The sequence below is a fragment of the Trichoderma atroviride genome, chromosome 2 (genome assembly GCF_020647795.1).
Source record: "Trichoderma atroviride chromosome 2, complete sequence".
Lineage (NCBI taxonomy): Eukaryota > Fungi > Ascomycota > Sordariomycetes > Hypocreales > Hypocreaceae > Trichoderma > Trichoderma atroviride.
Window position 1 is genome coordinate 5,172,356 of NC_089401.1, and position 25,888 is coordinate 5,198,243.

General features: G+C 50.9%; 12 protein-coding genes and 1 non-coding gene across 13 annotated transcripts; 7 read left to right on the forward strand and 6 right to left on the reverse strand.

Annotated features, from left to right (window-relative positions):
- Positions 1 to 2,909: 2,909 nt before the first annotated feature.
- On the forward strand, positions 2,910 to 3,883 carry TrAtP1_004525 (uncharacterized protein; the record flags this gene model as incomplete). The annotated part of the gene is made up of 2 exons (XM_014084025.2): positions 2,910 to 2,957; positions 3,047 to 3,883. The coding sequence occupies 2 exons, from the start codon at positions 2,910 to 2,912 to the stop codon at positions 3,881 to 3,883; spliced, it is 885 nt and encodes a 294-aa protein (XP_013939500.2).
- Positions 3,884 to 4,450: 567 nt separating this feature from the next.
- Positions 4,451 to 5,393, forward strand: TrAtP1_004526 (uncharacterized protein; the record flags this gene model as incomplete). Its single annotated transcript, XM_066112337.1, has 2 exons — positions 4,451 to 4,812; positions 4,865 to 5,393. The coding sequence occupies 2 exons, from the start codon at positions 4,451 to 4,453 to the stop codon at positions 5,391 to 5,393; spliced, it is 891 nt and encodes a 296-aa protein (XP_065968420.1).
- A 109-nt stretch (positions 5,394 to 5,502) lies between these two features.
- On the reverse strand, positions 5,503 to 5,890 carry TrAtP1_004527 (uncharacterized protein; the record flags this gene model as incomplete). The annotated part of the gene is made up of 3 exons (XM_014084027.2): positions 5,503 to 5,528; positions 5,590 to 5,703; positions 5,779 to 5,890. 3 exons carry the CDS (start codon positions 5,888 to 5,890, stop codon positions 5,503 to 5,505), a joined length of 252 nt encoding a protein of 83 aa, XP_013939502.1.
- Positions 5,891 to 6,216: 326 nt separating this feature from the next.
- TrAtP1_004528 (uncharacterized protein) lies at positions 6,217 to 9,165 on the forward strand. Its single transcript, XM_066112338.1, has 2 exons — positions 6,217 to 6,750; positions 6,806 to 9,165. Exons 1-2 carry the CDS (start codon positions 6,374 to 6,376, stop codon positions 7,947 to 7,949), a joined length of 1,521 nt encoding a protein of 506 aa, XP_065968421.1. The 5' UTR covers positions 6,217 to 6,373; the 3' UTR covers positions 7,950 to 9,165.
- On the reverse strand, positions 8,186 to 8,992 carry TrAtP1_004529 (uncharacterized protein; the record flags this gene model as incomplete). Its single annotated transcript, XM_014084029.2, has 1 exon — positions 8,186 to 8,992. The coding sequence occupies one exon, from the start codon at positions 8,990 to 8,992 to the stop codon at positions 8,186 to 8,188; it is 807 nt and encodes a 268-aa protein (XP_013939504.2).
- Positions 9,166 to 10,010: 845 nt separating the features above from the next.
- On the reverse strand, positions 10,011 to 11,350 carry TrAtP1_004530 (uncharacterized protein). The gene is made up of 2 exons (XM_066112339.1): positions 11,066 to 11,350; positions 10,011 to 10,989 (listed from the first exon to the last, which is right to left on the reverse strand). Coding segments are annotated over exons 1-2 (936 nt in total). The 5' UTR covers positions 11,068 to 11,350; the 3' UTR covers positions 10,011 to 10,055.
- Positions 11,351 to 11,467: 117 nt separating this feature from the next.
- TrAtP1_004531 (uncharacterized protein) lies at positions 11,468 to 12,753 on the forward strand. The gene is made up of 2 exons (XM_066112340.1): positions 11,468 to 11,800; positions 11,869 to 12,753. The coding sequence occupies exon 2, from the start codon at positions 11,879 to 11,881 to the stop codon at positions 12,542 to 12,544; it is 666 nt and encodes a 221-aa protein (XP_065968423.1). The 5' UTR covers positions 11,468 to 11,800; positions 11,869 to 11,878; the 3' UTR covers positions 12,545 to 12,753.
- A 1,301-nt stretch (positions 12,754 to 14,054) lies between these two features.
- Positions 14,055 to 14,126, forward strand: TrAtP1_004532. The gene has a single exon. It is a non-coding gene; the product is annotated as a tRNA-Val (tRNA).
- An 825-nt stretch (positions 14,127 to 14,951) lies between these two features.
- On the reverse strand, positions 14,952 to 15,524 carry TrAtP1_004533 (uncharacterized protein; the record flags this gene model as incomplete). Its single annotated transcript, XM_066112341.1, has 1 exon — positions 14,952 to 15,524. The coding sequence occupies one exon, from the start codon at positions 15,522 to 15,524 to the stop codon at positions 14,952 to 14,954; it is 573 nt and encodes a 190-aa protein (XP_065968424.1).
- Positions 15,525 to 15,721: 197 nt separating this feature from the next.
- Positions 15,722 to 15,988, reverse strand: TrAtP1_004534 (uncharacterized protein; the record flags this gene model as incomplete). Its single annotated transcript, XM_066112342.1, has 1 exon — positions 15,722 to 15,988. The coding sequence occupies one exon, from the start codon at positions 15,986 to 15,988 to the stop codon at positions 15,722 to 15,724; it is 267 nt and encodes an 88-aa protein (XP_065968425.1).
- Positions 15,989 to 16,020: 32 nt separating this feature from the next.
- On the reverse strand, positions 16,021 to 16,840 carry TrAtP1_004535 (uncharacterized protein). The gene has a single exon (XM_066112343.1). It carries the CDS (start codon positions 16,772 to 16,774, stop codon positions 16,454 to 16,456), a length of 321 nt encoding a protein of 106 aa, XP_065968426.1. The 5' UTR covers positions 16,775 to 16,840; the 3' UTR covers positions 16,021 to 16,453.
- TrAtP1_004536 (uncharacterized protein) lies at positions 16,823 to 19,838 on the forward strand. The gene has a single exon (XM_014084034.2). The coding sequence runs from the start codon at positions 17,496 to 17,498 to the stop codon at positions 19,251 to 19,253; it is 1,758 nt and encodes a 585-aa protein (XP_013939509.2). The 5' UTR covers positions 16,823 to 17,495; the 3' UTR covers positions 19,254 to 19,838.
- Positions 19,839 to 19,852: 14 nt separating this feature from the next.
- Positions 19,853 to 25,705, forward strand: TrAtP1_004537 (uncharacterized protein). Its single transcript, XM_066112344.1, has 3 exons — positions 19,853 to 20,750; positions 20,841 to 24,827; positions 24,899 to 25,705. Exons 1-3 carry the CDS (start codon positions 20,658 to 20,660, stop codon positions 25,097 to 25,099), a joined length of 4,281 nt encoding a protein of 1,426 aa, XP_065968427.1. The 5' UTR covers positions 19,853 to 20,657; the 3' UTR covers positions 25,100 to 25,705.
- Positions 25,706 to 25,888: the final 183 nt, after the last annotated feature.

Here is a 25,888-nt window from a genome sequence, read left to right on the forward strand (position 1 = left end):
ATTGGCGTATTGATGTACCTGACGGAGATGGAAACGAGGCGAAAAGACGGCAGCTTGCCAACTCGATGCTAGCAGTTGCTGTTAGTTAGTTAGTGCTGGCAGCATCGAACGGCGGCCAGTCGTGGCGCTTGGGTTGGAATTCCAGCGCCGGAATCGACATGATTTTCCCCAGAAGTCAGCCCAGCAAAAGACATCAGATCTGCGCAACTGATCCTTTCGGCGGTGCCTTGCCGGGGCGGATTGGGAAGTTGTTGTACCGCGCCCGATGCACACTGTGCACAGTGCCTGGATTTTTAGGGCGCTTTTATTGGCTTTTGATCTTTGATCCTCATGATCACCAAAGCTTGGCCATTTGGCTGTGTTGCGCCGATTGCACTGCCTCACAGCTCAGCTTCCACAGTCAAGATTGCAATTCCATTTTCTCACCCATTTCGCCCTCTTGCGTGTCTTGATTCCATTTCTCACACACATCATCACATCAGATGGGGCTTTTGCTTTCAAAAAGCCATCGGGGCTAGTACCAACAGCCAGCCTAAGACGGCTCCGGCTGCTACTGCGCGCTCTCTAGCAGACTCCAAAAATCGAAGCTTGGTGGAGCCACCAACAGGCACGCCCGGACTCGCTGAAAAGCCCGGTAGCAAATCCCCCCGAATAGCGGTCTCGGGTTGACTGGCTGGGATTTTATCCGCCAAACTGCCGCTGCTGGCACTGCTATGACGATGCATAGCGCTATTAGCCAACAACTAGAGGCGCGGGAGTGGAGTGCCGACAGTAAGTATCCGGAACCAAGGCTACTGTGCGTATACTTGTAGTAATAATGCGCTGCGGGATTCGGATTCGAGTCCCAACACCAACACCCAAAAAGGTCTCAGTGCAGGTTTTGTCAAAGAGGATGGCATAATTACCTCATCTTGCAGCACTAAAGGCCGACTTTGCCATAGTAGCTGGCACTCGAATTTGCCTATCGACAGAGATCGCCATGCCAAGGCCTCTTGGAAGCCTTTTCCCACCAGCAAAGGCCATGTGCAAACTCGTTCCTCGCCTCGATGGAGCTTCATCACCCGTCACCACTCCCAGATTACTGGAGAACAGGCGCCGCACATGCTAAACTGTCCCCGCCTCCCGCTTTGCCGTGGATGCTCTTCTCTGTTGCAAATCCGGGGCCGCGCCGTGCAGACAGGGGCTATGCTGGCGATGGATTTGCCTTGATGGGCGCAGCGTATACTGCACTGGGAACGCAAAGAGCCTGTGGCCATGCGCCGTGCAGCGAAGCGATTGCGCATCATCACCACCTACGGCCCGTGGCAACCATTGCGCACCGAAACAGGTGCATGCCTGTGCAATCAACAGATGTAATAGCCTGATCAAGAGGAATAGCCGCCTGACGATGCCCGCTTCTTTGTCTTGCCCATCCACCATGATCCATCATACGTTGCCTGCATGGCCCAAGTAAAACGCCACCAGTTGGCCTATTTGGGACACATGCAGGGCAGTTGTTGGACAGCAGCATCTGCGGTTCAACCATTCAGCAGCAATTAGCAATTGGGTACAACAGAGAGCTCCAGATGTGGTCAAGCCGCCGTGAATCCTGCCGCCACGCAGCAGAGCTTCTGTGCCTAAAAATCTCGCCAGTCAACTACTGCCTCGTTCTGATACAACCCAATGTTGGCCTGGGATGGCTTATAGCCCTGGCACTTGCAATGAATGGCGCACGGCACAGGAATCTCTTGTGCTCTAGTAGTTGCCGACTCCTGCACAAAAAAGTCTCCGAATTGGTGCCTCCAGATGCTGCAAATGCTAGAGGAGAGGGAAAAGGAACATGAAGGAAAAGCAAGCCGGATTCGGTGCTCTTTTGAGTTGAGGCTTGCAGGTGTCACCTTGGCAAGTGCATATTGCGCCGCCATGCATCTCTCGTACATTTGAATCTCTGTACGTCGTCTGATGGGATTTTCCAACTTTTCCTTCATCCTCGCCGTCCCTTTTGACCTCTTGCAATGGCGTGGCCATGTCTCTCCTGTCTCCAAGGGCACTTGGAAATAGTATAGTAGTAGAGGTGGCATTTTCTTACTCCCACCGTTTTGGTGTCACGCCCCAGCTGAACTGCAACCCTGTCGGACCGATCGATTGGCATTGAACAAGCAAACCCCCTCACTGCTAGTAATGCCTTGACAGTTTTCCTTTCCAAGATCGGCACTGAACTTGCCAACAGACCGCATACGAGGTAGTAAGCTGCAGGTCTTTTTTTGCGGGCTGTGTTTCCACGGGACCGCCCCAACCACAAACCACCTCCCGTGTCAAGACAAGGCCCAATAATCCCAAGTCCTCTGCATGAGGCCATTCTGAATCCATCCATTCGCTCGCCCGCAGGGGCAGATCCCGGACCAGCATCTGGTGCCGCACATGCTGGCTTTGGGCTTTTGGCGAGCGGGCCTTGGATGCGGCCGAAGCGATACGAGAGATGCAGAAAAATATGATGGAGTGCTATTTTTGTTCAAAAATGCCCATTATCTTTTTCCTCTCTTTGTTGCATTGTTGCCTTCTTTTGCTGCCGATTAAACCACTCGCTTACCATTTTGTCTGGATTCAAGCCAGGCTCTCGTTCTTTTTTTTCTCTCTCACTCTCTTAAACCAGCAGCTGCGACCTCTGTTGCTCCTCCCAAGACTCGAGATTTCTCAACATCCCACCATCGCCACGTGGATTGCTCTCGAGCCACCTTTGGGTCTTAACACATACAGTCGTCTTTTTTTTTTTTTTTTCACGCCCAGTCTCTTTCACGAGATTTCTATTTTAACAAGGCTGGAAATTCTTTTGATTGTTAAAGAAATATCTCTGCAGATTCCAGGCCACTTCTTCTTGCCTGTCGCTGGCTGCTCGTGGCGGGCCGCAACCTCCAACAGAGTTCGTCAACATGGGTGCCTTCTTCACTGGGTGGGAGTTGTGGGAAGAAATGAGCTTTGTAAGTGTTTGAAATCTAACAAATTGCCCTGCTTCATCATATTTCTTTGCTCTGCTAGCAAGTTGAATTTCTAACCCACCTTGATATAGGTCTTGGCATGCGCCATCGTGTTAGTCTTCGCCTTTGGGCTGGTACGGCTGTGGTGGACGAACCGCAAAATTGCAAGGCTCGAATTGGTTGACGAAGAACGGCGCGTACGATTGGCCGAGATGCGGTATTGCGGTATCAACGCTCGCGGCATCACCGATATCCCCTTTGGGGTGCGCGCAATACAAAGTGGCATCGAAGTGGAAGGCATCTGGATATCAAGGCCCAACACACCTGGCTCCAGCCATGCCGCCTCTTCTCCCACCCTTGTTGGCGACCCTACCGGCCTAAAGGCAAAGTTGAAGGAAAAGGGCAAAGGAAAGGCTCGTTACATGTCGGTGGACATTGCCGAGACGGCTTCATCGTCGTCACCTCCGCAGACGACACCTACATCGGGCTCTTCGACACCCCAGCGAGCTGACGATGCCGATGTGAATGATGCACGACAGCCTCGGGTCCAGCAGCCGATGGATTATTCCAATACACCCAAGGGGTCACTCGATGCTCAGCGACGAAGCATTGCTCGCCAAATGGCTCCTCGCAGCTCCTCTACCAACCGCAACAGCATGGCCTCGTCATCCATGGGCGACTTTGTGGCTCCCCATTCGAGGAACTCTTATGCTAGCTCGAAGCCAATCCTTCAGGGATCCACCGAATACTACTCTGACATCTCCAGAACCGGGACAAACGAATTCTACGATGCCCCTCCGTCTGCAGTTTGGGACCACGGATACAGCAGCTCTGATGCAGAGAGCGCAGAGGTGGCCGGCCAACGACCACAGCCAGGCCCTTCCAGGCTACAGAAGAAATCGCAGTTCTATAAGCCAGTACGCAATTAATGATGCAAGAAATGGGGGGGGGAGGGGGAAGAATACTGAAGGCCCCCTGGCGGGGCCATGATTTTCACGTGGTTATAATGACTTGATGTCTATTTTTCACGCCGTTCATGAGTTATGTTTTATAAGAAAGAAAGAAATCGAGGACTTAGATTTTGCCATGCGGGCCATTTGCAAATACTAGCTAAATTATCAGACAAAGAAATACTGAACACGAAAAAAACGACTACCATCCATAATCCACCAGATCTAGAAGTGATATTCACCTGCCATGTGCTCTCCACATACAGAAAATTAGAGTCAAACACGCAATCCATCTGTCGCCATCTCGTCAGTTGATTCGAGAAAAGAGTCACAGCATCGGCACTTGCCCACGCCGACCCGGCACACCGGCACGGGAATAAGTGCGGAATTGGCGTCAGACCTCCGCTTTAGTGGGCATGAGGTTGAAAGCTCGATGTTGAGAGATTGGGGCTATATAGTGAAGACGAAATCTCGCATTTTCTAGATTCCAAGACTTTTAAGTAAAATATTGCAACAGGTTCGTTCGGTAAAGCAAACAAAAAAAAAATGGCGTCTGCAGAATACCTACAAGCCTCGTCAACCGGCTTCAAAGACGCCAAAGCCTACGACACGCACCGGCCGTCGTACCCTGCCGAAGCTGTTCAGAGCCTCCTGGCTCATCTTGGCGTGGCGGGCAAGTCCAAGGCGAGGATCATTGACCTCGCAGCCGGCACGGGCAAGTTTACGGAGCTGCTGGCAGCTCGGCCGGAGGAGTATGAGATCCTGGCGGTGGAGCCTACGGGGTCGATGAGGGAGACGCTGGTTGAGAAGGGGCTGAGAGGGGTGATAGCGAAGGAGGGGACTGCTGAGAAGATGGATGTTGAGGATGGGTGGGCGGATGGGGTTGTGATTGCTCAGGCGTTTCACTGGTAAGTCTAATGAAGGGTAGTGAAATCAGTTGGATGTACTAATCAGTTCAAGGTTTGCGACTGAGGCTTCATTGGCGGAGATTCATCGAGTACTCAAGCCAGGAGGCACGGTGGGAATGATTTGGAACGTCGAAGATTGCAAGTTCATTTTGTATTTGACGCTGATGACATTGGGACTGACATCCGCACAACAGATAACAAGCCAGCATCGTGGCCAGCCAGCAGCAAATGGGCAGAGGCACTCAACGCCCGCATCTTTGCCCTCCCAGACTTTGGCCCCCCCTCGATTCCGCCACAACAAATGGCCGCTGGTGTTCGAGCGCCAGGCGAAGCTCGAAAAGCCGCTGTTCTCGACGCCAATCGGCGAGGAGAAGGTCCCGTGGACAGTCTGGCTGGACAAGGATGCGGTGTGGAGCCGGGTGCACACGCTCAGCCATGTGTATACCTTGGAGGGCGAGGACAAGGCCACGTTCAAGGCCAAGTTTGATGAGGAGGTGAATAGTGAGAATGGCGAGGTGAATGACAAGGGCGAGGTGGGCGTGCATGGGGTGACGCTTTTGGCGTGGAGTAAGAAGCTGTGAGGATGGCCTTAATATCTATAGCAATGTCATGGATCAGATGAGCGGTAGACTGCTGTAGAGCCTCAAAGTAACGTTGATTGCAATTAAATATAATTCTCTTGTTTAAAATTTATGAGTCCGCTGAAATATACATGACTACCCAAAAAGTTAGCTCATCTCATTTGATAGTTGGTCATCCAGATTCTGCTTCACTCACCATTGTTGCCTCGCACAAAGGTATCTCCATACTCCCTCCGCTTCGCGCCATTGACATATTCCACCGTCTTCTCCAGCGCAATGTTCATGTATCCGTCCACAGATTGCAGTTCTCCTATAAATCGCAACAAGTCAGATCACCCTAAGCTTCTCACGAGAGAGCCAAACGCCTGGGACAGCAAGAACTCACCCTTGTAAACGACGCCGGAATTGAGCTTCACAACGACAGAGTTGCCGATGATATCGCTGAGGAAGCTGGACGGGTCCTTGCCCTCGCCCTGTGAGATGCTGCTGTTCTCCATGACGTTGCTTGGTGTGGTGGTTTGTGGTTTTAAGGAACGTTTAGGCGGCCTGCTTTTGTCGTGGGGAAGTTTGGCCTGCGCCAGCAAGGCTCGATAAGATAACCCAAAAAAGGTACTTGTGCTCAGATAGGCGGCTGAAAGGAATGCGGCTCGGTTCGCACTGTAACCCCACCATGGCAGCTAGCAGCGGTGCACCGCGCCTGTGAAAGCCCCTAACAAGTCCCCGTAAATTTCCAATTGGGCGCTGTAAACAGCGGTGCGCGCATCACAGTATTTATTGGAGCTCCCCCAAAGAGATCGTCATGCCACTCCCGCTTCAAAGATACATTGTACTTGTCTCTTTGTGCGCCGCGCCGGGCAGCCATTCCACCGGCCTCACACCTCTTTTGTTTCTGGAGCTTCTCTTGTTCTCTTTTTTGCAGGCTTCGCCGCCAATTTTCGGTTTGGTCACGGCGGCCAGATCGCCCCGAACAAATCTTCGCCATGAGTGAAGCAGCCGCCGCTGCGCCAGCTAAGAAGAAGCTCCCGTTTAAACCAACAGCCTTGCGCAAGGCGGTCCCGCAGTCGAAGCCTGATGATTCTGTAAAGAATGGCAAGCGGAAGGAAGGCAGCGACGATGAGGACGATGACGGGTTGGGCTTGTTTCGCCAGTCCAGGGAGATGGAATCCATCGTGGCCGCCGAAAGAGCGCGAAAGCTGAGGAAGAAGCAGAAGCAGGCGGAAGAGCGTCGCCTCTCGGATACGGGGAGACGGCTCTTGGATTCAGACGAGGAGGGTCCTTCAGCTCTGCCAGTGGCCGCCAAGACGACTCAAGCAACCCCGGTGGACGAGTCGCTGACAATGGACGAGGACAGCGTCAGGTGGGTTTACGCCGCTATTATCCGCCGACGTCCTCAGTTGCTAACAATGTCCCAGCAGGAAATTAGCTACTCCTCCTTCTTCGAAACGCTCGAGAGGTGACTCGGAACAAGGTTCAAGGTCGTCCAAGCGGCAGCGATCAGCTGTAGAGCCCATGGATGACGATCCATTCAACGATTCTCCATCGCAGTCAACGCTGCCAAATTCCAATACCGCTACTCCTAGTAAACGACCCAAAAGGCAGTCTGTCATGCCGATCGAGGCTCCGATAATATCACTCGACTCTGGCTCTGACTCTGACTCTGATTTCGATGGTGGTAACGCCGGCACGAATGCGCCCGAGTCTGGGCAACGAGGGGATAGTATCGAAATCGTTGGCTCGGATATAGTTGGCGCTGGGCCACCAATCGTTACTCCCAAACCTCAAGCGGCGACGGAGATTGAAGACGATGACGATGACGAGTTTGCCGACTATGTCCGCAAGGCTGAGGAACAACGTGCTCGCAACAAAGACATGATGCAGATGGAGTCTGACAAGGCCGCCAAGAAGGATGCGGCAGCTGATATTCTGGTCAGATCCAACATTCCCGGCACCAAAGTCGCCATTATGAAGTATCAGTTTGATAGACCCATTCGCCTGATACGCGATAGCTGGTTTGCGCTTCAAGAAAGGAATAAGCACCCAGAGCTACCAATCGTTTCAGCCGAAGAAATCATCTTGACATGGCAGCGAAAGAAGGTGTATACGTATTCTTCACTGCTTGGGCTGGGGATCCGACCGCAAGGTGACGGCAAAATCATTGCCGACGAATATGCCAAGGGGGGTTTGCAAGACGGACGAACAAAGGTGGTCTTTGAAGCGTGGACGACGGAAGGCTTCCAGCGGATGGAACTTGAAGAAGAGCTACGTATGAAGAGAGAGGCGGGCGAGCTATCAGACGAGGAATCGACGCAAGAAGAGCCAGCCAAGGAGACTAAGCTGCGCATCGTGCTCAGAGCCAAGGATATGGAGGCTGTCAAATTGACTGTCCGGCTGGAAACTACCGTCGAGACTCTCATTGTTGGGTTTCGGACTCAGAGGAATATTCCGTCAAGCAAGGACGTGGGCATATGGTTTGACGGCGACCGACTTGAAGAGCACCAGACTATGGAGGATGTTGATATCAACGACATGGACACATTGGAGGTGCATATCAAATAGGCGGTGGAGGATATTCTGGCTTGAAGCACTTATTTATGGATATAGGCGTTTATTCTTTTGAAAATCAAGCGTTGGGAAGCTGAGATACCCCAGGGACAATCATTGGAGTCATATTTGAGTCGTTACGAACTTGGCATAGGAAACACATTTATTCTTCTTTTCTCTCATTCTATTTTCACTGCGAGTCCAAAAGATGTGATTGGCCCATCATTCAGGCTGTCCACTGCCAAATACCTTCATCCCACGAATGGCTGGGCGGATAGACGCTGCGTGACAGCATCCTCCACCATGTGCACCGTCACCTCGCGTGACTGTTCAAACCAGGTGCGAAACCCAGAAGGAATCGACTCGCCACTACCCACACGACGCGTAATGGAAGATGGCATGTCAATGTCGTCGAGTGAAGCTATGGTTATGCCGGACCTTGTCTTGTAGTACTTGAAGAGGGGCGCCTCGGATCGCCTCCTGTCGGAGCTGTTTTGGACCTCGAACCCATCATTCACGCAAGGGTCGTTGTTGCAGTACTTGATGCCTCCAGGATTGCCAAAGTTGATAGACAGCTGGCGTAGGCCTTGCTGCCCACCGTGTTGCTGCTGCTTCTGCAATCGCTGCGCAAGCAGTTCAAGCTGAGTGCGCTGCTCGCACTGCTCTGCCTCAGGAACACATCTCGAGACTTGCGAAGCAGAAGGAATCGTGATAGGAGGAAGAGGGCTCCCCTCTGTAGAGATAGAAAACGGATAGACGTTGCAAGCGCTGAACGGATGGTCGCGGTGGCCCGTCTTGTTGAGGCCGTGGAGGTTGCCGCACAGGTTGTTGACGCGGCAGCTGGCCGAGATGGCGGTGCTCTCGTTTTGCGAGCCAGGCCCGTAGCCGCCGGGATCGAGGGAAAAGGTCTGCGAGAAGGAGGGCTGGGCGCAGCGGACGGCCCAGCACATGTTTGTGCAGATTTCGGGCATTTCGTTGCAGAGAAAGGTGACGTCTGGGGGACGGGCCAGGATGCAGGTGGTGAGGGCGAGGAGGATAAAGGTGGTTTTGTATAACATTGCAACGATGATTGGCGAATAGGAAGTTATAATAGTGTTTTGTAGGTATGAGGGTGGTGATGGTCAAGGACATGGACGAGGTTGCGTCCTCGCAGCTCCTTTTTCTACCTCGCGTGCAGGGCTTGTACGTAGAGTTTGCTAGCGAACCTCGGGAATGTTTATTTCTGTGTCTGGTGATATCCGGCAAGGGAGTCTTTGAAGTAGCACCTTCCAGGCATCATTTGATTGCTACCCTGCCCTGAACTTGGGCGAGTTGGCAATTAGCATTTATACGAGTGCCTGGACATGCGAATCAACGCGCAACACCGTCATATGTCTCAGGTGCATGTATGAAGTCTAGGAATAAGTCGCCGTCAAATCTTGAATCCTATGCAAGGGCCTATCATATCATGACATCAATGTCTGATATATTTTATTGTGCAAGTGGCGAGAAAACGTGTAGTACGTATATATGCTGCTTGCTGGGCAAACTGGTCAAGTAGGACCAAAAAGAACCGTGTAGGCTGCGGTACATTTGACAATTAGGATTCCCTTATTACACAGATCTGGTGTTTGCAGTGGACAGGCTATTTTGTGTCATCGGGAAGGAATTCTAGAACAATGTTTGGAGTCACGTTGGTCATGAGGGAAAAGTCAATTGAATTGTTGATAGCAGTAAAAGGGTGGAGTTTTCGGAATAAAGCGAGCTTAGAATAGAAGGGGACCATTAATGAAATGAATTTCAGAAATATAATGCACGCAGCATGCTCTCCCTCAATGCCTAGTATTAAAGCGAGTCCAGAAAGAATAGAAACACCTGCTCAGAATATTCTCTCCATGTCTTAGAGAGAACGTGAACCCAGCGGGTTAAAAAAAGAAAAAGTGTCGAGAATAAAACGAATCCAGCCAGTGTTCTCAATGTCGCGGGAAATAAAATGGATACTCGTAAAGATAACTTAGAAAGAAAGAAAGAAAGAGGCTCCCTCATATCTCGTCAAAGTAGAAAAAGCAAAATAAATATAAAGTGCTCCCTCAAAACTCCTAGGGAGAGAAAAAAGGTTTCTCGCCAACCTTCCCTTGCTGATCAGCGGTGAATAAGTTCCATCATACGATCCCCTAGCATCCTCTTGTGAATCATTACAGCCAGGTAGTCATAAAGGTCTTCCATGACAGGGAAAATGTCTGGTCCTACTTGGCGAGACTTCCTGGCAATCTGTACCAACGTGATGTAGTGCATTATTGCGGCTGCGTTTGATGGATCTTTCATCTGTGCAACTTGCTTCAGTGCTTTCACTCTTTGAGCTTCCATATCTTCATCTCCGAGGGTCCCTCCTGGAAAGAAAGGCCCGGACGTAGGGTGGCCACAGAAGTGACAAAATGCTTCCACGAGAGCATCCACGGACGCTACGTGTCCAAATTCGGGGATGCTGTCTGAGAGATATGCACGAGTCACGTTGAAAGCGTCCCAGTCTTCGAGTTCTTCCTTGTTTGCTTGCATTATGGCTACCTTTAGAGCCTCTGTGGTCCAATCGATACGGCTTGGATTTTCCTCCAACTTTTCTTGTAATCTAGTCCACGCCGGGTGAGCGTTGTAATGCTTTGTTGCAAGTATCCCGTTCATCCGGCTCATTAGGGTGAGAATGTGAACTTGGCCTTCCCAACTCCGGCCACAGTCCCGGTCGCCATGCGAGTGATTGGACCCAAGTGACGTTTTAGGCTTGACGGTATCTACAGAGATGTATGACTCAAGCGGACTCATCTCTCGCGCTATTGTTTGTGCGAGAGGAGATTGCCCGTCAGCTTCCCAAAGCCCACGTGGTCCCAACCTGAGCTTTGCGTTTGGCTTTATCGTTATGTATCCCTCAGATACCAGTCTCTTCATTGCATGGTAGTGGTCTGCAGCGTAGGAGGCTTGTGCTATAGGCGGGACATGAAGCCTCATGTCAAAAGGCATTCGGGCTCTAGTCAGTTCCTGATCCATCTTGTGATTTGAGCCTGGGTCGTATTCTTCTTTTCCCCTACTTGTTCACTGTTAGTGGTGGTTGTCGCTTGGTCTTGCGTACTAAATATGCAGTCTGGTGACTCGAGTCTTACATGTATTAGGTGGCAGGATGCTTCAAGTTGGCTGGGGTGCAGCCAAGTAGAGTGTCTTGTAGAAGGAGGACAAAGATAGAAGAGGAAAAGAGGTGAAGAGGAAAGGAATCTTGGAGAGAAGAAAGGAAGAGTAGATATAGCCACGGTCTGTGCGTGGGCGTGCAAATGCTTTCGCTGATGTTCAAGCGGTGGTGTGTATGGGAACCCTCTTTCAAAGGTACTTCCAGCTCAGCGTTTCTATATACTGGTGATAAAGTATCTATCAGAGAGTGTGCTCCCTTCTCGGCTAGCGGCGCTGTGATGGTTCTTTTCTTGTCTTTTCCTTTTTATTTATGGTGATCTCATTTCTTCTTTGTAAGATCTATTTTCGTACAATTCCCGCCCCACTTTATCATATTATAGGATGTGAACAACAAAGGGTGATCAATTAGCCCAACGATCACTGACTTCGTGATATCTCTCCCAAGCCCCAAGGGCACAACAAACGGAACGACACCACACAGGATGTGGGGCTGGCTTGCCATTGAACCAAGGCCACTTGACCTCAACAATAGGAATCTCAACCGACATTTCCCAGATCTTAGAAAAGGGCCTCTTTATCTTGCTTGCAGCTCAAAAGCTTCCTCTTTCGCATGAAGAAGATAAGAGCACTCTCGTCAGCGCGCTCCTCGCGGACGAACAAGACTAACAAGACTAACAAGAATACCAACCGCAATTTTCTATTCCCTCTTTCTCGTAAGTTATTTACCAGACGACATCAGCGAGTCTACAGGCCAAGAACATGTAGCTAAGAAAGGCGGAAGATTCAAAACAATGAACAGCCAACAAGCCAGCACGCTCAAGAAGGGCCATAAGCTACGTTCACATAGGCGAACCGTCGTCAACACTGCCAATACCTCGGGCACCAATCTCGGCACACCCACCGCGGTCGATAATCGCCTCGTGTCCCTCGAGGGCGCACCGGGAAATCTGCGTTTTATCCCTGGCGAAGATGAAGAGAATGCGTTGGGAGCAGTAAGCCTTCTTGTTATTGTTAGCAGGATGCTGCGTTCGGTTGTTGAAGGTCCCAACGGCCCGGCGGAGGAAGACTACAAAGCATTCAAAGAGGTCCTCGACTTTATTGGAACAAACGAAGACCTTGATACATACCACGGAAAATTCAAGACTGCTACTGGACCTTCTGCAGACCCATTCCGGTTCGCCCGCTTTTCGCAAAATTTCATCACGCCCTCCCAACCACTGGCCAAGAAAGCCCCTTTTGCCCTCCCTCCAGCCCCTCGAAAGCGCAACCGCTGGCTCGAGGAACTCCTCCAAGAAAGCCGACGAAGAATAAGGAATCGAAATCGCCGCCGCTTTCAACGAAAATTCGCATTGCAGGAAACCGACCCTAGAGCCTCAACGATCAATGGGGCACGGGCGCAGACATCTTTCGGGCATACATCCTTGCATGGGATACGAGGCCATCCCAACAAGAGATGAGATGGTCACTCATTCTATGAGCCGGTTCCACAGGGCTTCTGTGCAGGAGATTGGCGACATTTCATAATCAGGAACCTGAAATATATCCCATTTGGGTGACTCTGGTGATTGAAGCTAGAACGCTGTGGTTTATTCGTGAGCTGTACTACTACGGACACAAGGGGTCCCCTACGAGATACGGAATAAAGATGGGCAACCATAATATATCTGGGTAGCTAATTCTAAAACACATCAACCCACTTTCAAGCTAGATCTACCATCTTCAGACATCTCTTCGTTCTCCATGAGCATTTTTCCCGTCTACTTGCAAGCTAGATCAACCACGTCTCTTTAGACGCGCGTCTGATTGTATTCGAAAGGACAAGTCCATTGTCCTCTCATTTACGCATATGCAAGGACTGTCGCCTGCAAACTCCATGCTTGCAAACGGTAGAACAATGTCGTCTAATAATAAGTTGCATGGGCGGTTTAGATAATATTGACTGACCGCGTGTTATAGAATTGCCCAATTCAAAGCGATGTCGCTCTCCGGCCTCGGACGAAATGGCTCCTCTTAAGTTACATGAGGTAATGTGCTATGGAAAATGTGCTCCAAGCTAGCCACATGACTGAGTGCATTATATATCCGTCTTTATCAACCCTGGCGAGCTTGGATACTACCCTATTTCATGCTGTTCAACCATGCTGCTATAAGCGGTAAAAGGATTGGAGGGTTCTTCTTTTCGCAAAGTTAGTGGATGTTGCAATAAAGCATATATGTATGCAATACGATCTCCTTTTATAACATATGGATGGATAGCTTCCAAATGATGTAACATGATTTGTGACTTGAGGGGCTGTGGTCCAACGCGAATAAGCCTTGGCCACGCAAGACGACCTTCATCGCCAGGTGCAATAACAGCAGTGTTGTCGCCAAGTATTGTACAGAGGTTCTCACTGCTGGGCGTGGTAGGAAGAGTTGCGTCGCCAGGTGCAGTAGATGGGGGACAAAGATCAGGTTGTTGCTAATGTTTTCACCGCCAATTTTACACGGAGATGAACGGTAGTCTTCTGCTCATCGGGAATTTCTTGGGAACTTGCTGTGGTTTATTCACTTCAGCCCAAGCGTTGCCCTTTCCTAACGCTGACATCGCCCGATTGCTGGGCCAATTTAGGAGGGAGATTTAAGCAAACCGGTCAGGCCATGTTTATCGATAGGTTCATAGCAAAGCTTGGAATTCCTGAATCAACCATCTACAGCTTAACTCTCGAGCCAGGCTGCTATCTAACGAGACTCCGCCATGCAACTTCAAATACATAACTAATACCGCAGTTCGTCCTGTACGTGTAAAGTGGTATCGTATGGCGAAGAGCATTGCCTTGCCTCATTGGGAAATGCTTAATTCGGCTAGCGCCATGTATAGGTAGGCGATCTCCACCACTCCATAAAATTCTCACGATATCACCTCCACATTATCATCCTTCATATATTGTATTACGCCCATTCCCCACCATCAAATGGATTCTAAATGGTCGAATCGTATAACGGTTAGTATGAGCGCTTCACACGCGCTAGACCCGGGTTCGATTCCCGGTTCGACTACTTCTTTTGCTTTTTGCCATTCTTGAACTCACTTGTAGCATGTTTGGCTTGTCAGTTGGCGTTGAGGGGTTTAGCAGCGCTGCCCTCTTTTTGTCGCTACGCCAATATGTACCTAGGTAAGTAGCGAGCAGAGATGAATGGTAATTCCACTTCCCAGCGGGTGTTTCCTCGTACGTTTCTTTCAGATATCTCTGCATTCCAATGTCGACTTCAAGCTCAGCCACTAAAACAACTGCGCTTTGCTCGTCAACTGGGAAACATCAAAAGGAGGGAATATTGCAACCATAGTCGCATAGATGGGTTATTACGCAGGCTGTCATTGTGCTAGATAGGTATGTTATTGTAAAATGTATTGAGCTTTTACACTACTCTGCTGCGTTGAAGTGGTGAGCTTCGAGAGAATGGAGACCGTCATACTAGTAGGCTTGGGCCATGGTGCTCGTATCTGGATTCTGAGTTTACCTCCCTTTAATATGAAGCTGGAAAGGTTGGTAGTCTAGGTATTTAGAGGAAAACATACTTATTCACAAGATTACTTAGTCACTTTGAGCTCCCTGGGCTTCCTCGGTTGATTGCTTCATCTGACCCTCTGTTTACTATCAAAAGCCGCTTATGGTGAGGCACATTACAGGCCAAGGGGAATCTCAGAACAGTCCTGCAAGATAGAGGTCAAATCGATGAGTACCTAAACAAGATATTTTGATGTACTATATGTATACATGTATGAATTCCATTATAAGGCCAAGTTCTTGCATTGTACTTTTGTTATACACATTGTAACTCCAATTCGTGGTATCATTCCAAACGCCAACGCCTCTAGCCATTTTACACCCGTCCCGCCACCCTCGCCCTCTGAGCCTCGTTCTCTCTGAGAGCCTCGCTTCGCGCCAAAAAGTCCTGCCGTGACGCATAAGAATCCTTGGATTTGCCAGCCAGCTCCAAATCGTCCTTGATGCCCTCCTTGTCCACGAAGCCAGCCCAGTCCATGCGACTCTTCTCCACCGTGTTGAGCTTCTTTGCCTGTGCTTCGTTGGCTGCCTTCATCCTGGCCGCCAGTCCGAGGTTCAGATCGGTTCGACTTATTGTGCCCTCTAGGATGGGCTCGAAGGCGGACCGGAAAGCCTTTTTGGTAAGTCGCTTAGTGAGGGATGCGTCTGGCAGTGCGTCTCCCTCCTGAGAGGCCAGGTAGAGCTTCGCTTCTGCCGAATCGCGAGGGACGAGCTTTTCTTCGGTATGGACTCGACCGGCAAAGTTGTAGGTTCGCTTGATGCGGATCATGGACGATTCGTCTTTTTTTGAATCGCGCTTCTCGTCTGCGACTGCCTTTTCGTTTACGTCCACAGCCATGTCTTCTGCGTTTTCTGGCGGTCTTGATGCTGAAGAGGCTCCGGCAATCATCTCTGCCCAAATAGCATCGACATCGACCGTCACAGGCCCTCTACTCGCAGCATATTTGCGTTCTTCCTTTCTATACGTCTCTTAGTCATGTCCAGCGCAGCTGTTTCGTATTCTTAGCGGGAGAGGAAGCATACTCGGCAGCGCGTTGACTTCTCGTCTTGATCAGGCCGCCTTCGCCACCTTCATCATCTACAGCTTCACCCTTGGCTTTGGCTCTTTTTTTGCTTTTTTCTGCCTTTTTCAATTATCGCCTCGTCGCCCGAGTTATTTGGTTCTTCTTCTCCTTCGGCGGTCGCATCTTTCACCGGCCGCTGGCGTTTTCTCGCAGTCTTGTTATCGTCGCCATCTTCCGAGTCTGAAGGGCTGGACGCAGCGTCGGGCGCATCATCGGCATCGGGCGCAAAGTCGGAATCTTGAGAAGACTCGTATTCTTCGTCTTCGTCAATTATGCGCTCTGGCGGCATTGCGTAGATCTGGTGAGGGAGCAAATAAGTGGTGGCATGTTCCAAGGCGACCGCGTAGACGCGCCGGTGAGGCCGCTTTCGGTGAATCTCTTTCGGTGTGGGGCCAATGACGCACCGCCTATCCTCTGTAGAAGACCCCAAACCTTCTATATCTGCAAGTACCTATCTCTATTAATGAATTCACACAAGTCGTCACTGCGTGTCTTTAATATTTGACTATATGATCACGAACTATGAATACTCTCATATCATGATTCTCATCTGCCGCTGGTCATGAGAAGCATCGCTAGCTACTGAGCCAGCTCAATTTCGTGTCGCTTGTAGGGTATGTCGAGCCTCCAGACTGCCAAGGTACTAGATTCGTGGCTTTCGAATTAAGCCTACGTACAACCAAAACAGGCACCAAAGGGACTTATTATATGCCGCTTGGATTCGTTTCAATCTCGTTTTGGCATGCCAGAAACACTAGTGAATTAACCTTTCGCGTTGAAAGCCAAATACCTTTACTGAATCTGCGTCTAGCAACCAGATGAATGAGCCTCGAACCACCCCAGGAAATGGGGGTACGTGAGCTATTTTCCTGCCATCCTTGATGGATGATTGGTGTCTGTTAATAGCGTATTTCTCTGTGGAATGCATCCAAAGCTTTCTCATTGAGCGGCCATGCGCTCGTGACCTTGCGTAGGGGGAATAGGGAATAGGGAGATGATGGGTATCATCGCCAGCGGGTAACTCTGGAGATGCAACGGCGCGACATGCTAAGAGGCCTGTCTCAGCCCAAGACATGGATCCATCCTGTAGCAAGCAAAGAGCTCACCGCAACTATTCTGCGTGTTACCAACTGGCCTGACTTGAAGCCGTGCCATCTACCGCATATTGCATCTGGAGTTGTAGGAACTTGATAGTTTATTTATACTTTGCAGGGGCTGTAGGTTCTGCTTCTCGAAATTTGCTTTCTGGCGGATCCCAGCCACGGCTCTCCTCGCCCGCGAGCGACTTTAATTACGGTGGCTCCGAGCATCGAATTGGTTCGTGATAGTGTGCCACGCGGACCGTCGTCTACTGAATCGTGACATGGCATGGATGCCGGTTTTAGGCTCCCCCCAATTGTGCTGAGTTGTCTGATCTACGTATGGGGTGCGCACTGAACAGATTGCAGCAGCAGGGATCACTGGGAGAAGAAAGCGAAAGAAAGATGATCATCTGGAGAAGAGACAAGGAAAACCACAATTTGACTGGCTGGGCGTTGTGCCGGTTTAGGTTATTGGAACCCGACAGGCAAACAAGCAGCTTAGGCGCCAAGGTTCCCACCAAACCTGGTCGCTGCATTTTGCACTTGCATCGTGGATGTGGCGCTTCCGTCATTCCCCTGCCACTGTGAAATTCCTGGCTCCCGGCTCCCCTCCCACCTGCAACCTCTCCCGTTTCTCTCTCCTCTTTTCTTACTCTCTCTCCATATTAGGCGGCTTGTCTGCCCTCTCCCACCCGTTTCTGCCTGCTTTTCGCCATGGCCAGCGACGACGAGTACGAAATCGAGGGCCCTGAACTCGCTGAGGATGATCCCATGAGAGCCTTTCTGCCTGCCTCCTTCGGAAAAAAGTCCAAGGAGACTGATATTGCAGCCCAAATCGACCGCAGTCGGAGACCAGTGGATAAGCCGCCAGTAACTGGCAGCAAGGATGGCGATGGGACACCAGCACAAGAGTCGAAAGAGAAGCGCGGCTCGAGCGACTCCGACTCCGACGACAATAGCGACGACTCCGATGAGTCTGACGACGAAGACGAGTTCCCGGTATCGCATGAACTTGTTTTGAAGACGCACGAGCGCGCTGTTACTACAGTCTCCATGGACCCTGCTGGTGGTAGATTGGCCTCTGCCTCTCTGGATTGTACTGTCAAGCTCCACGACTTCGCCTCGATGACGCCGACGACGCTCCGCGCATTTCGCAGCGTTGACCCTTTTGTGTCCAAGCGAACTGCTGCCAGCGCAGAGGCCCACCCAATCCATCTGGTTGAGTTCAACCCGCTGTCGGGCGGAGCATTTCTATGCGTGTGCGCCCACCCCCAGGCGAGGATTATGTCGCGAGATGGAGATATTTTGACAGAATTTGTCAAGGGAGACATGTACCTTCGTGATATGCACAACACAAAGGGACACATCTCCGAGATTACAACTGGCACTTGGCATCCCACGGACAAAAACCTCTGTGTCACGGCAGGAACCGACAGCACTCTGCGAATCTGGGACATCAACAATAAACGTTCACAGAAGGATGTCATTGTCTTCAAGTCAAAGGCTGCCGGGTCTGCTGGGCGCACCAAGATGACCGCTGTCGCATGGAAGGTGTCTGCTCAAGGAAGCAATGTACTGGTCAGCGCTGCCCTCGACGGCTCGCTAGTAATGTACGGCGGCAATGGGCCGTTTACGAGACCGGCGGGCGAGATCAAGGAGGCGCACAAGCCCCAGACCTGGACAAGCGGCATCGACATTTCTTCCGACGGCCGCATGGTAGTCACGAGAGGCGGCGACGATTTAATCAAACTGTGGGATACCCGAAAATTCAACAAACCCCTCGTCACGGTATCGCACACGTCGACTTCGGATAGCTATCCGACTAGCAACATTCGATACGCTCCCAACTCGACCAGCATCATCACCGGTTCAGCCACGGGCCATCTCCACATCTTAAATCCGGGCAATCTTCAGCCAGAACACGTCACTCCGATCACGCCGGGCTCAGCTTTGATTGCTGTGGACTGGCATCCCAAGATTAACCAGATTGTTACAGGGTCAGCGAACGCCGAGACACACGTCCTGTACAACCCGACCATGTCTTCCCGCGGTGCTGTGGAGGTCATGTCGCGAGCGCCGAAGAAGCGTCATATCGACGACAACCCCGAGTTTACAATGGACCAAAACGTCGGCATATCGGGCGACTCCATCGTTGTCCCCGGCGCGATGGGCGGTGGGCGCAAAGCCGGAGTCACGGGCACGGGCAAATCGAAGGACCCTCGGCGACCTGAAGTCCCGCTGGCGACGCCCTTTCAGAAAAGCCAGCCAGACGAGAAGCACATTGCGCAGAACATTCCTCTGGCCAGGATGCTGCACGAGGATCCGCGTGAAGCATTGTTGAAATATGCTGACAAGGCCCAGAGCGACCCCATGTTCACAAAGGCCTGGAATAAGACGCAGCCGCAGACGCAGTACGCCGAGCTCAGCGACGATGAAGAAGAAGGTCCAGACAAGAAGCGTGCCAAGCGATGAATTAAAATTGCGCCCAACACAGAAGAGGAAAGATGGACTGAAAAGAAAAGGACTACGATACAGCTGCTAACTCGAATCTCGACTCATATTGTTTCGGGTCGGATCTATCATCGCGACGACATCAGCGCGCTAGCCCCGAGACTGCGCCTTCGTGCTTTATTGCCGTTTCTATCTATCTGAAAAGACGAATATCGATGGAATACTCGAGTGGTCTTCGGAATATAGCCACCCCGGCTACGACCAAATATCATATCAGGAAAAAAAAACACGCGGTAATGATGACTGCTTTGAACGAGCATTTAGTTAGTAGGCTGGTAGGTGTTGCTACTAAAAGGCCGAGGAGCATCTGACTGTATTCCTACAGCGGATACCGGTAGATATTGCTAGATATTATTAGGTAGATAGAGGCTTCATAGCAGCCTCTTGGAGCTACTGCTACTGCCTCTCTGCTCTCGAGACGAGACCCAAGAAGAAATTGTGGGTCCTGGTCCGAGAGGGAGGTTCCGGTACAGGGTACAAGAGCAAAGTATCGCCCCACGTGACCTCCAAAGCCGCCCTAGACCCAATACGACGCAAATTCTCTTCCTTTTGCTGTGCCAGCCTGAGGCGTGCGCAGGCGCCGTGCTGAGATGTACTGAGACGCGCCAGGCCAGAACCGCACCAGCCATCACGCCGAATCTTGTCAGTTGTGTCTTCAACCACTCCCCATCATCAACCGGCCAGCGCGCGCATCCCCAAAATCGCCAGGTCCCCTCGCAAACCATCGGCGTCCATCTCCAATCCTCGCAAACCTCGTGTTTCACGCGATTTTGCACGCCGAAAACGCCTGCGGCACCCGATCCGACGCGCCGCGCCGTGCCCTGGGCAGGTTTTTTTTTCTGCTTCGCTCGCAGCCCCCTTCGGCCTGCATCTTTTTGCGAGCCTCGACATCCCCCACGTCCGCGTCCACGGCTGCGTCGCAAGGCTGAAGCTGCTCGAGTTTCGCTTCTACGCCTCGCCTCGCCTCGACTCACCTCGACTCTGTCCTTGCCCAACCCGCGGCCTCACCTCTGGTGACTTTTTGTCTCGACGACGCCAATTTGCCGCGCATCAATACTTTTTTTTCCTTCTCTTGCTCTTGTTCCAAGTGACTTGTGCAGCTTTGACGCGCCACTCTTACACCAACTTTTTTTTCTTCTCTTCTCGTCACTCTTGATATCACTTCACGTCTCGCACCGAGGCGCAACATCAACAACAAGGAAAACAAAAACAAAAAAAAAAAAGCCTCGCCTCGCACCCACCGGGTCCGACTTCCAGACACTCGCTCCTCGCTATGCACTGTTTATAGGTGGATTTATATCGAGATACATATTGGGGAGTCGATAGTTTTCACGTTTTGGTCCAACGCCACCGCCAAACGCAACCATGGCTTCAGTACAGATCCCGCCCCCCGTGCAGCACCCTGGCGCGCCAATGCCTACCGGGGCGACTAAACAACAGGCCGAAGAGGTCTTTCGGGTACGCACAGCCTTACGCGTGTTACAATGCGTCTCTCGCGTTGCTTATATCCTATCCGATATGTGTAGCTGACGTGACAACTCTGCATAGAAACTCAAACAAATGAAAGAATCGGGCGTCCCGCCAAACGATCCCGAGTATATGAAGGCGTCGCAATTCCTGCTCAACTTCCAACAGCAGCACCACATGCGACGAAACCAGCAGCAGTACATCCAGGCCCAGCAGCAGATGCAGCAGAATGCTCAGGCCGTCCAGAACGGCAACGCCAACGGAGTCAATGGAACCGTCAATGGTGTCCAGCGACCGCAGCAGGGCGTGCCTCAGACGACGCAGGCTGCTGCTCTGCCAAACGCCATAGGAACGGCGGCTGCTGCATCTAATGCATCTGCTACCACTACCCCGAATACCCCTGCACAGCCGAATTCGAGTACATCAAGCCACTTTACAACAAAGCAGCTTGGTCTACTTAGGCAACAGATTCATGCCTTCAAGCTTCTCGGCAAAAACGCAGGGATTTCAGTTGCGCTACAGCAAGCTATCTTCCAGCAGCGTCAGCAGCGCCAAGCAGCTGTCACGACTTCAGCCCAAACTGCCGCTGCATCAAAGACTCCCCAGCCTGGCTCGGATGCTACAAAGCCCACACCAAATGGTGTTGATGCTGCCGCCGCCCAAGATGACGCTCTCTCCCTCCCTAAGCCCCATACATACAAGACTGTCAAGTCACCATATGGCAGCAGTATGATTCGGCCCTCTATCAAATATTTCGACCATGCACAGCGGAAGAATCGCTGGTTTATTCCTGGCGTCTTCCCGACCGGCATTGACTTTGACCACCTGCGTTACGAGAGAGAAGTCGTCGTCTTCAACCGTATGAGCCAGCGATATTCAGAGCTGAAGAATCTGCCCGCCAACATCGCCCACTGGGATACGACCAAGGAGAACGTCGAAGTTGACGACTCTGTAAAAGTCAAGGCTGTCATTGAAATGAAGAGCTTGGCTTTGTATGCTAAGCAGCGAGCTCTCCGTGAGAAGATTGCGCGTCAGATGATGCACTACGATAATCTGGCAATGACGACCAACCGGACAAACTATCGTCGTATGAAGAAGCAGAATGTCCGGGAGGCTCGCATTACAGAGAAGCTGGAGAAGCAGCAGCGTGATGCTCGCGAGAATCGCGAAAAGAAGAAGCACAACGACTTCCTCCGAGCCATTTATAACCACCGCGCCGAGATCACCGAGACCGCGGCGGCTCAGAAGAACAAATCACACAAGCTTAGTAGGCTCATGTACTCTCACCATTTCAACATTGAGAAGGAAGAGCAGAAGCGTATTGAGAGAACGGCCAAGCAGCGTCTGCAGGCTCTCAAGGCCAACGACGAAGAGGCGTATCTCAAACTGCTTGACCAGGCCAAGGATACCCGTATTACGCATCTGCTTAAGCAGACCGACGGTTTCTTGCACCAGCTTGCCTCTTCAGTCAAGGCTCAACAGCGCCAAGCTGCCGAGACATATGGCACAGACATGGGCGAGTTTATTGACGAAGAGAGTGAAATCGACGAGGAAGATAGCGGCAAGAAGATTGACTACTACGCTGTGGCCCATCGCATCCGCGAAGAAGTCACCCAGCAGGCAAGCATTCTTGTTGGAGGCTCGCTGAAGGAATACCAAGTCAAGGGTCTGCAGTGGATGATTTCACTATACAATAACAACCTCAACGGTATCCTTGCAGATGAAATGGGTCTCGGAAAGACAATTCAGACCATTAGTCTGATCACCTACCTAATTGAGCAGAAGCAGCAGAGCGGACCTTACTTGGTCATTGTCCCTCTAAGTACCCTGACCAACTGGAACCTCGAATTCGAAAAGTGGGCCCCGTCTGTATCTCGCGTCGTTTACAAGGGCCCCCCCAATACCCGTAAGCTACAGCAAGAGAAGATTCGCCAGGGACGCTTCCAGGTACTGTTGACTACCTACGAGTACATTATCAAAGATCGACCCATTCTCAGCAAGATTAAGTGGTTCCACATGATCATCGACGAAGGTCACCGTATGAAGAACACGCAATCCAAGCTCAGCGCGACTATCCAGCAGTACTACAACACCCGTTTCCGACTTATTCTCACCGGTACCCCTCTTCAGAACAATCTGTCTGAGCTGTGGGCCATGCTCAACTTTGTCCTGCCAAACATTTTCAAATCAGTCAAGACCTTTGACGAGTGGTTCAACACCCCCTTTGCCAACACTGGTGGCCAGGACAAGATGGAACTCACTGAAGAAGAGCAGATTCTCGTCATTCGACGTCTGCACAAGGTCTTGCGGCCTTTCCTCCTGCGTCGTTTGAAGAAGGATGTCGAGAAAGACTTGCCCGACAAGACGGAAAAGGTCATCAAGTGCAAGTTTTCTGCGCTGCAGTCCAAGCTCTACAAGCAAATGGTTACCCACAACAAGCTGGTTGTCAGCGATGGCAAGGGTGGCAAGACTGGTGCCCGTGGTCTGAGCAACATGATTATGCAGCTGCGAAAGCTCTGCAACCATCCGTTTGTCTTTGATGTGGTCGAGAATGTCATGAATCCCCTCAACATCAGCAACGATCTTCTTTGGAGAACGGCTGGTAAATTCGAGTTGCTGGACCGAGTTCTGCCCAAATACAAGGCAACTGGCCACAGAGTTTTGATGTTCTTCCAAATGACGGCCATCATGGATATTATGGAAGACTACCTTCGTTACCGAAGCTACAAGTATCTGCGTTTGGACGGTACGACAAAATCGGATGAGCGATCCGATCTCCTGAGAGACTTCAATGCGCCCGGCTCAGATTACTTTTTGTTCTTGCTGTCCACTCGTGCTGGTGGTTTGGGTCTCAACTTGCAGACGGCAGATACTGTCATTATCTACGACTCTGATTGGAATCCTCACCAGGATTTGCAGGCACAGGATCGTGCCCATCGTATCGGTCAGAAGAACGAGGTGCGAATTCTTCGTCTGATTAGCTCTAATTCCGTCGAGGAGAAGATTTTGGAACGTGCTCGGTTCAAGCTAGATATGGACGGCAAAGTTATCCAAGCAGGTCGTTTTGATAACAAATCCTCCGAGACAGATCGTGACGCCATGCTTCGAACTCTGCTGGAAACCGCCGATATGGCTGAGTCTGGCGAGCAGGAAGAGATGGAAGACGAAGAGCTCAACATGTTACTTGCCCGTAACGATGACGAACTCGTCACCTTCCAGAAGCTTGACGAAGAGCGACAAAAAGAATCCATCTATGGTGGTCCGAGAGGAAAACCACGACTCATGGGCGAAGACGAATTACCCGACATCTATCTCAACGAAGGCAACCCTATTGAGGACGACGCTGAAGAGATTATTCTTGGTCGCGGTGCTCGTGAGCGAACCAAGGTGAAATATGACGATGGCCTGACAGAAGAACAGTGGCTGATGGCGGTGGACGACGACGAGGATTCTCCAGAGGCGGCAGCAGCGCGTAAACAGGCACGCAAAGATAAGAGAGAGGCCAATAGGACCAAGAGATTGGGAGGCCCGGACAACTCGCCTTCCGTTAGTCGCGCCAGCACGGAGGAATTGGAGACACCCAAGAAGAGAGGTCGCAAACCCGGAAGCAAGAACGAGAAGCGGAAGGCAGAAGACGTGGACGATGAGCCTCCTGCCAAGAAGCGACGTGGCCCTCAGGGCCGACCCAGCAAATCTGCCGCCCATAACGATTCTCGGCTGGGATCTCAGCAACGAGAGGTGCTTCAAAAGAGTTTGCGAGCATTGTACGATAGCCTGATGAACTTGGAAGTGGATGATATTGAACCGCCTGCCGAGGACGACGAATCCGACGCCGGTAAGCGTCTCATTATCGGGCCGTTTGTCAAGCTGCCCCCGAAACGCGAGTATGCCGACTACTATGTGATTATCCAAAACCCTATTTGCATGAATCATATACAGACGCGTATCAAGAAGGAAGAGTATAATAGCTTGAGCGATCTTCGCAAAGACTTTGACTTGCTGATACGCAACTGTCAAACGTACAACGAAGACGGAAGTATCCTGTATCAGGATGCGAAAACGATGGATGTAAGTTGCAAAAAAAAAAAAAAAAAAAAATTGATGGCCTAGAGAAAGCATATACTAATTCATTGAAACAGGAATTCTTTACGAAGAAATACCAAGAGGAGCTGGACGCGCACCCTGAGCTTCTTGATCTAGAGCCCAGTAAGGCAGGATCAGCAGCGCCTTCAGGCAACGGAAGCACACCACAGCCAAGCGGAACTCGGATCAAGATCATCTCTAGCGCAGCGCGGGAAGCCAATGGGGCACGATCTGCCGCACAGAGCGATGAGGACTGAGCGAGAAAAAACGAGAGATTGACGATTGCACACATTCCTCTTTCTCCTTGATGACTGAGAAGAGTGACGTGCTAACTTACGACGAAATTGGGGGTTACGTGCTTGCCAGCGGGAATATAATCTTTAAAAAGAAGAAAAACAAAAATTGACGGCACTAGGAGGAAGAATCTCTCCCAACGATTGCCCCGCAAGCGGCTCATTTAATCATTTATTCTGCGGCGTTGGAAGGAATGGCGTTTTATTCATGCGAACCCAGGGAAAGGGGGAGGAAACAGGTCCAAGGCAGGCCAAAATACCAACCATGTACAAGATGAAGAAGGAAGACGGAAGAAATGGAGAGAGACACAGACAGAGAGGAGATGAAGGGTTGAAGCATCTGGGCGGCATATTTGGATGACCAGAGAGATTCTTTTTTTTTTTAATTCTTTCTAAGTTTTCTAATTCAGGAAGCAGAGGATGGAGGAGAAGACGAGTCAAGATCAGATGGGGGCCTTTGTCTACTTTGACTGGTGGCTGGCTGCGTCTTGGTGAGCTGGTCGTCTTCTTGCCTGTGCATGTCTAGATAAAGTAGTAAAATGTATTCTTAATAGACGTTGATACAGTCGCAGCAGTCTTGTGTGTGCAGGGCATGTGAAGATTAAAACACGATGAATTTACAATTGTGAAATCAAAGTCAAGTCTTTGCTTCTATGGCTTCAAATGCCATGATATCCATCACATGTCTATAATTGAGACGGCCTTCACATAATCCGTAGCTGGGAGAATAGCGCTAGACGGTGCTGCTAAGCC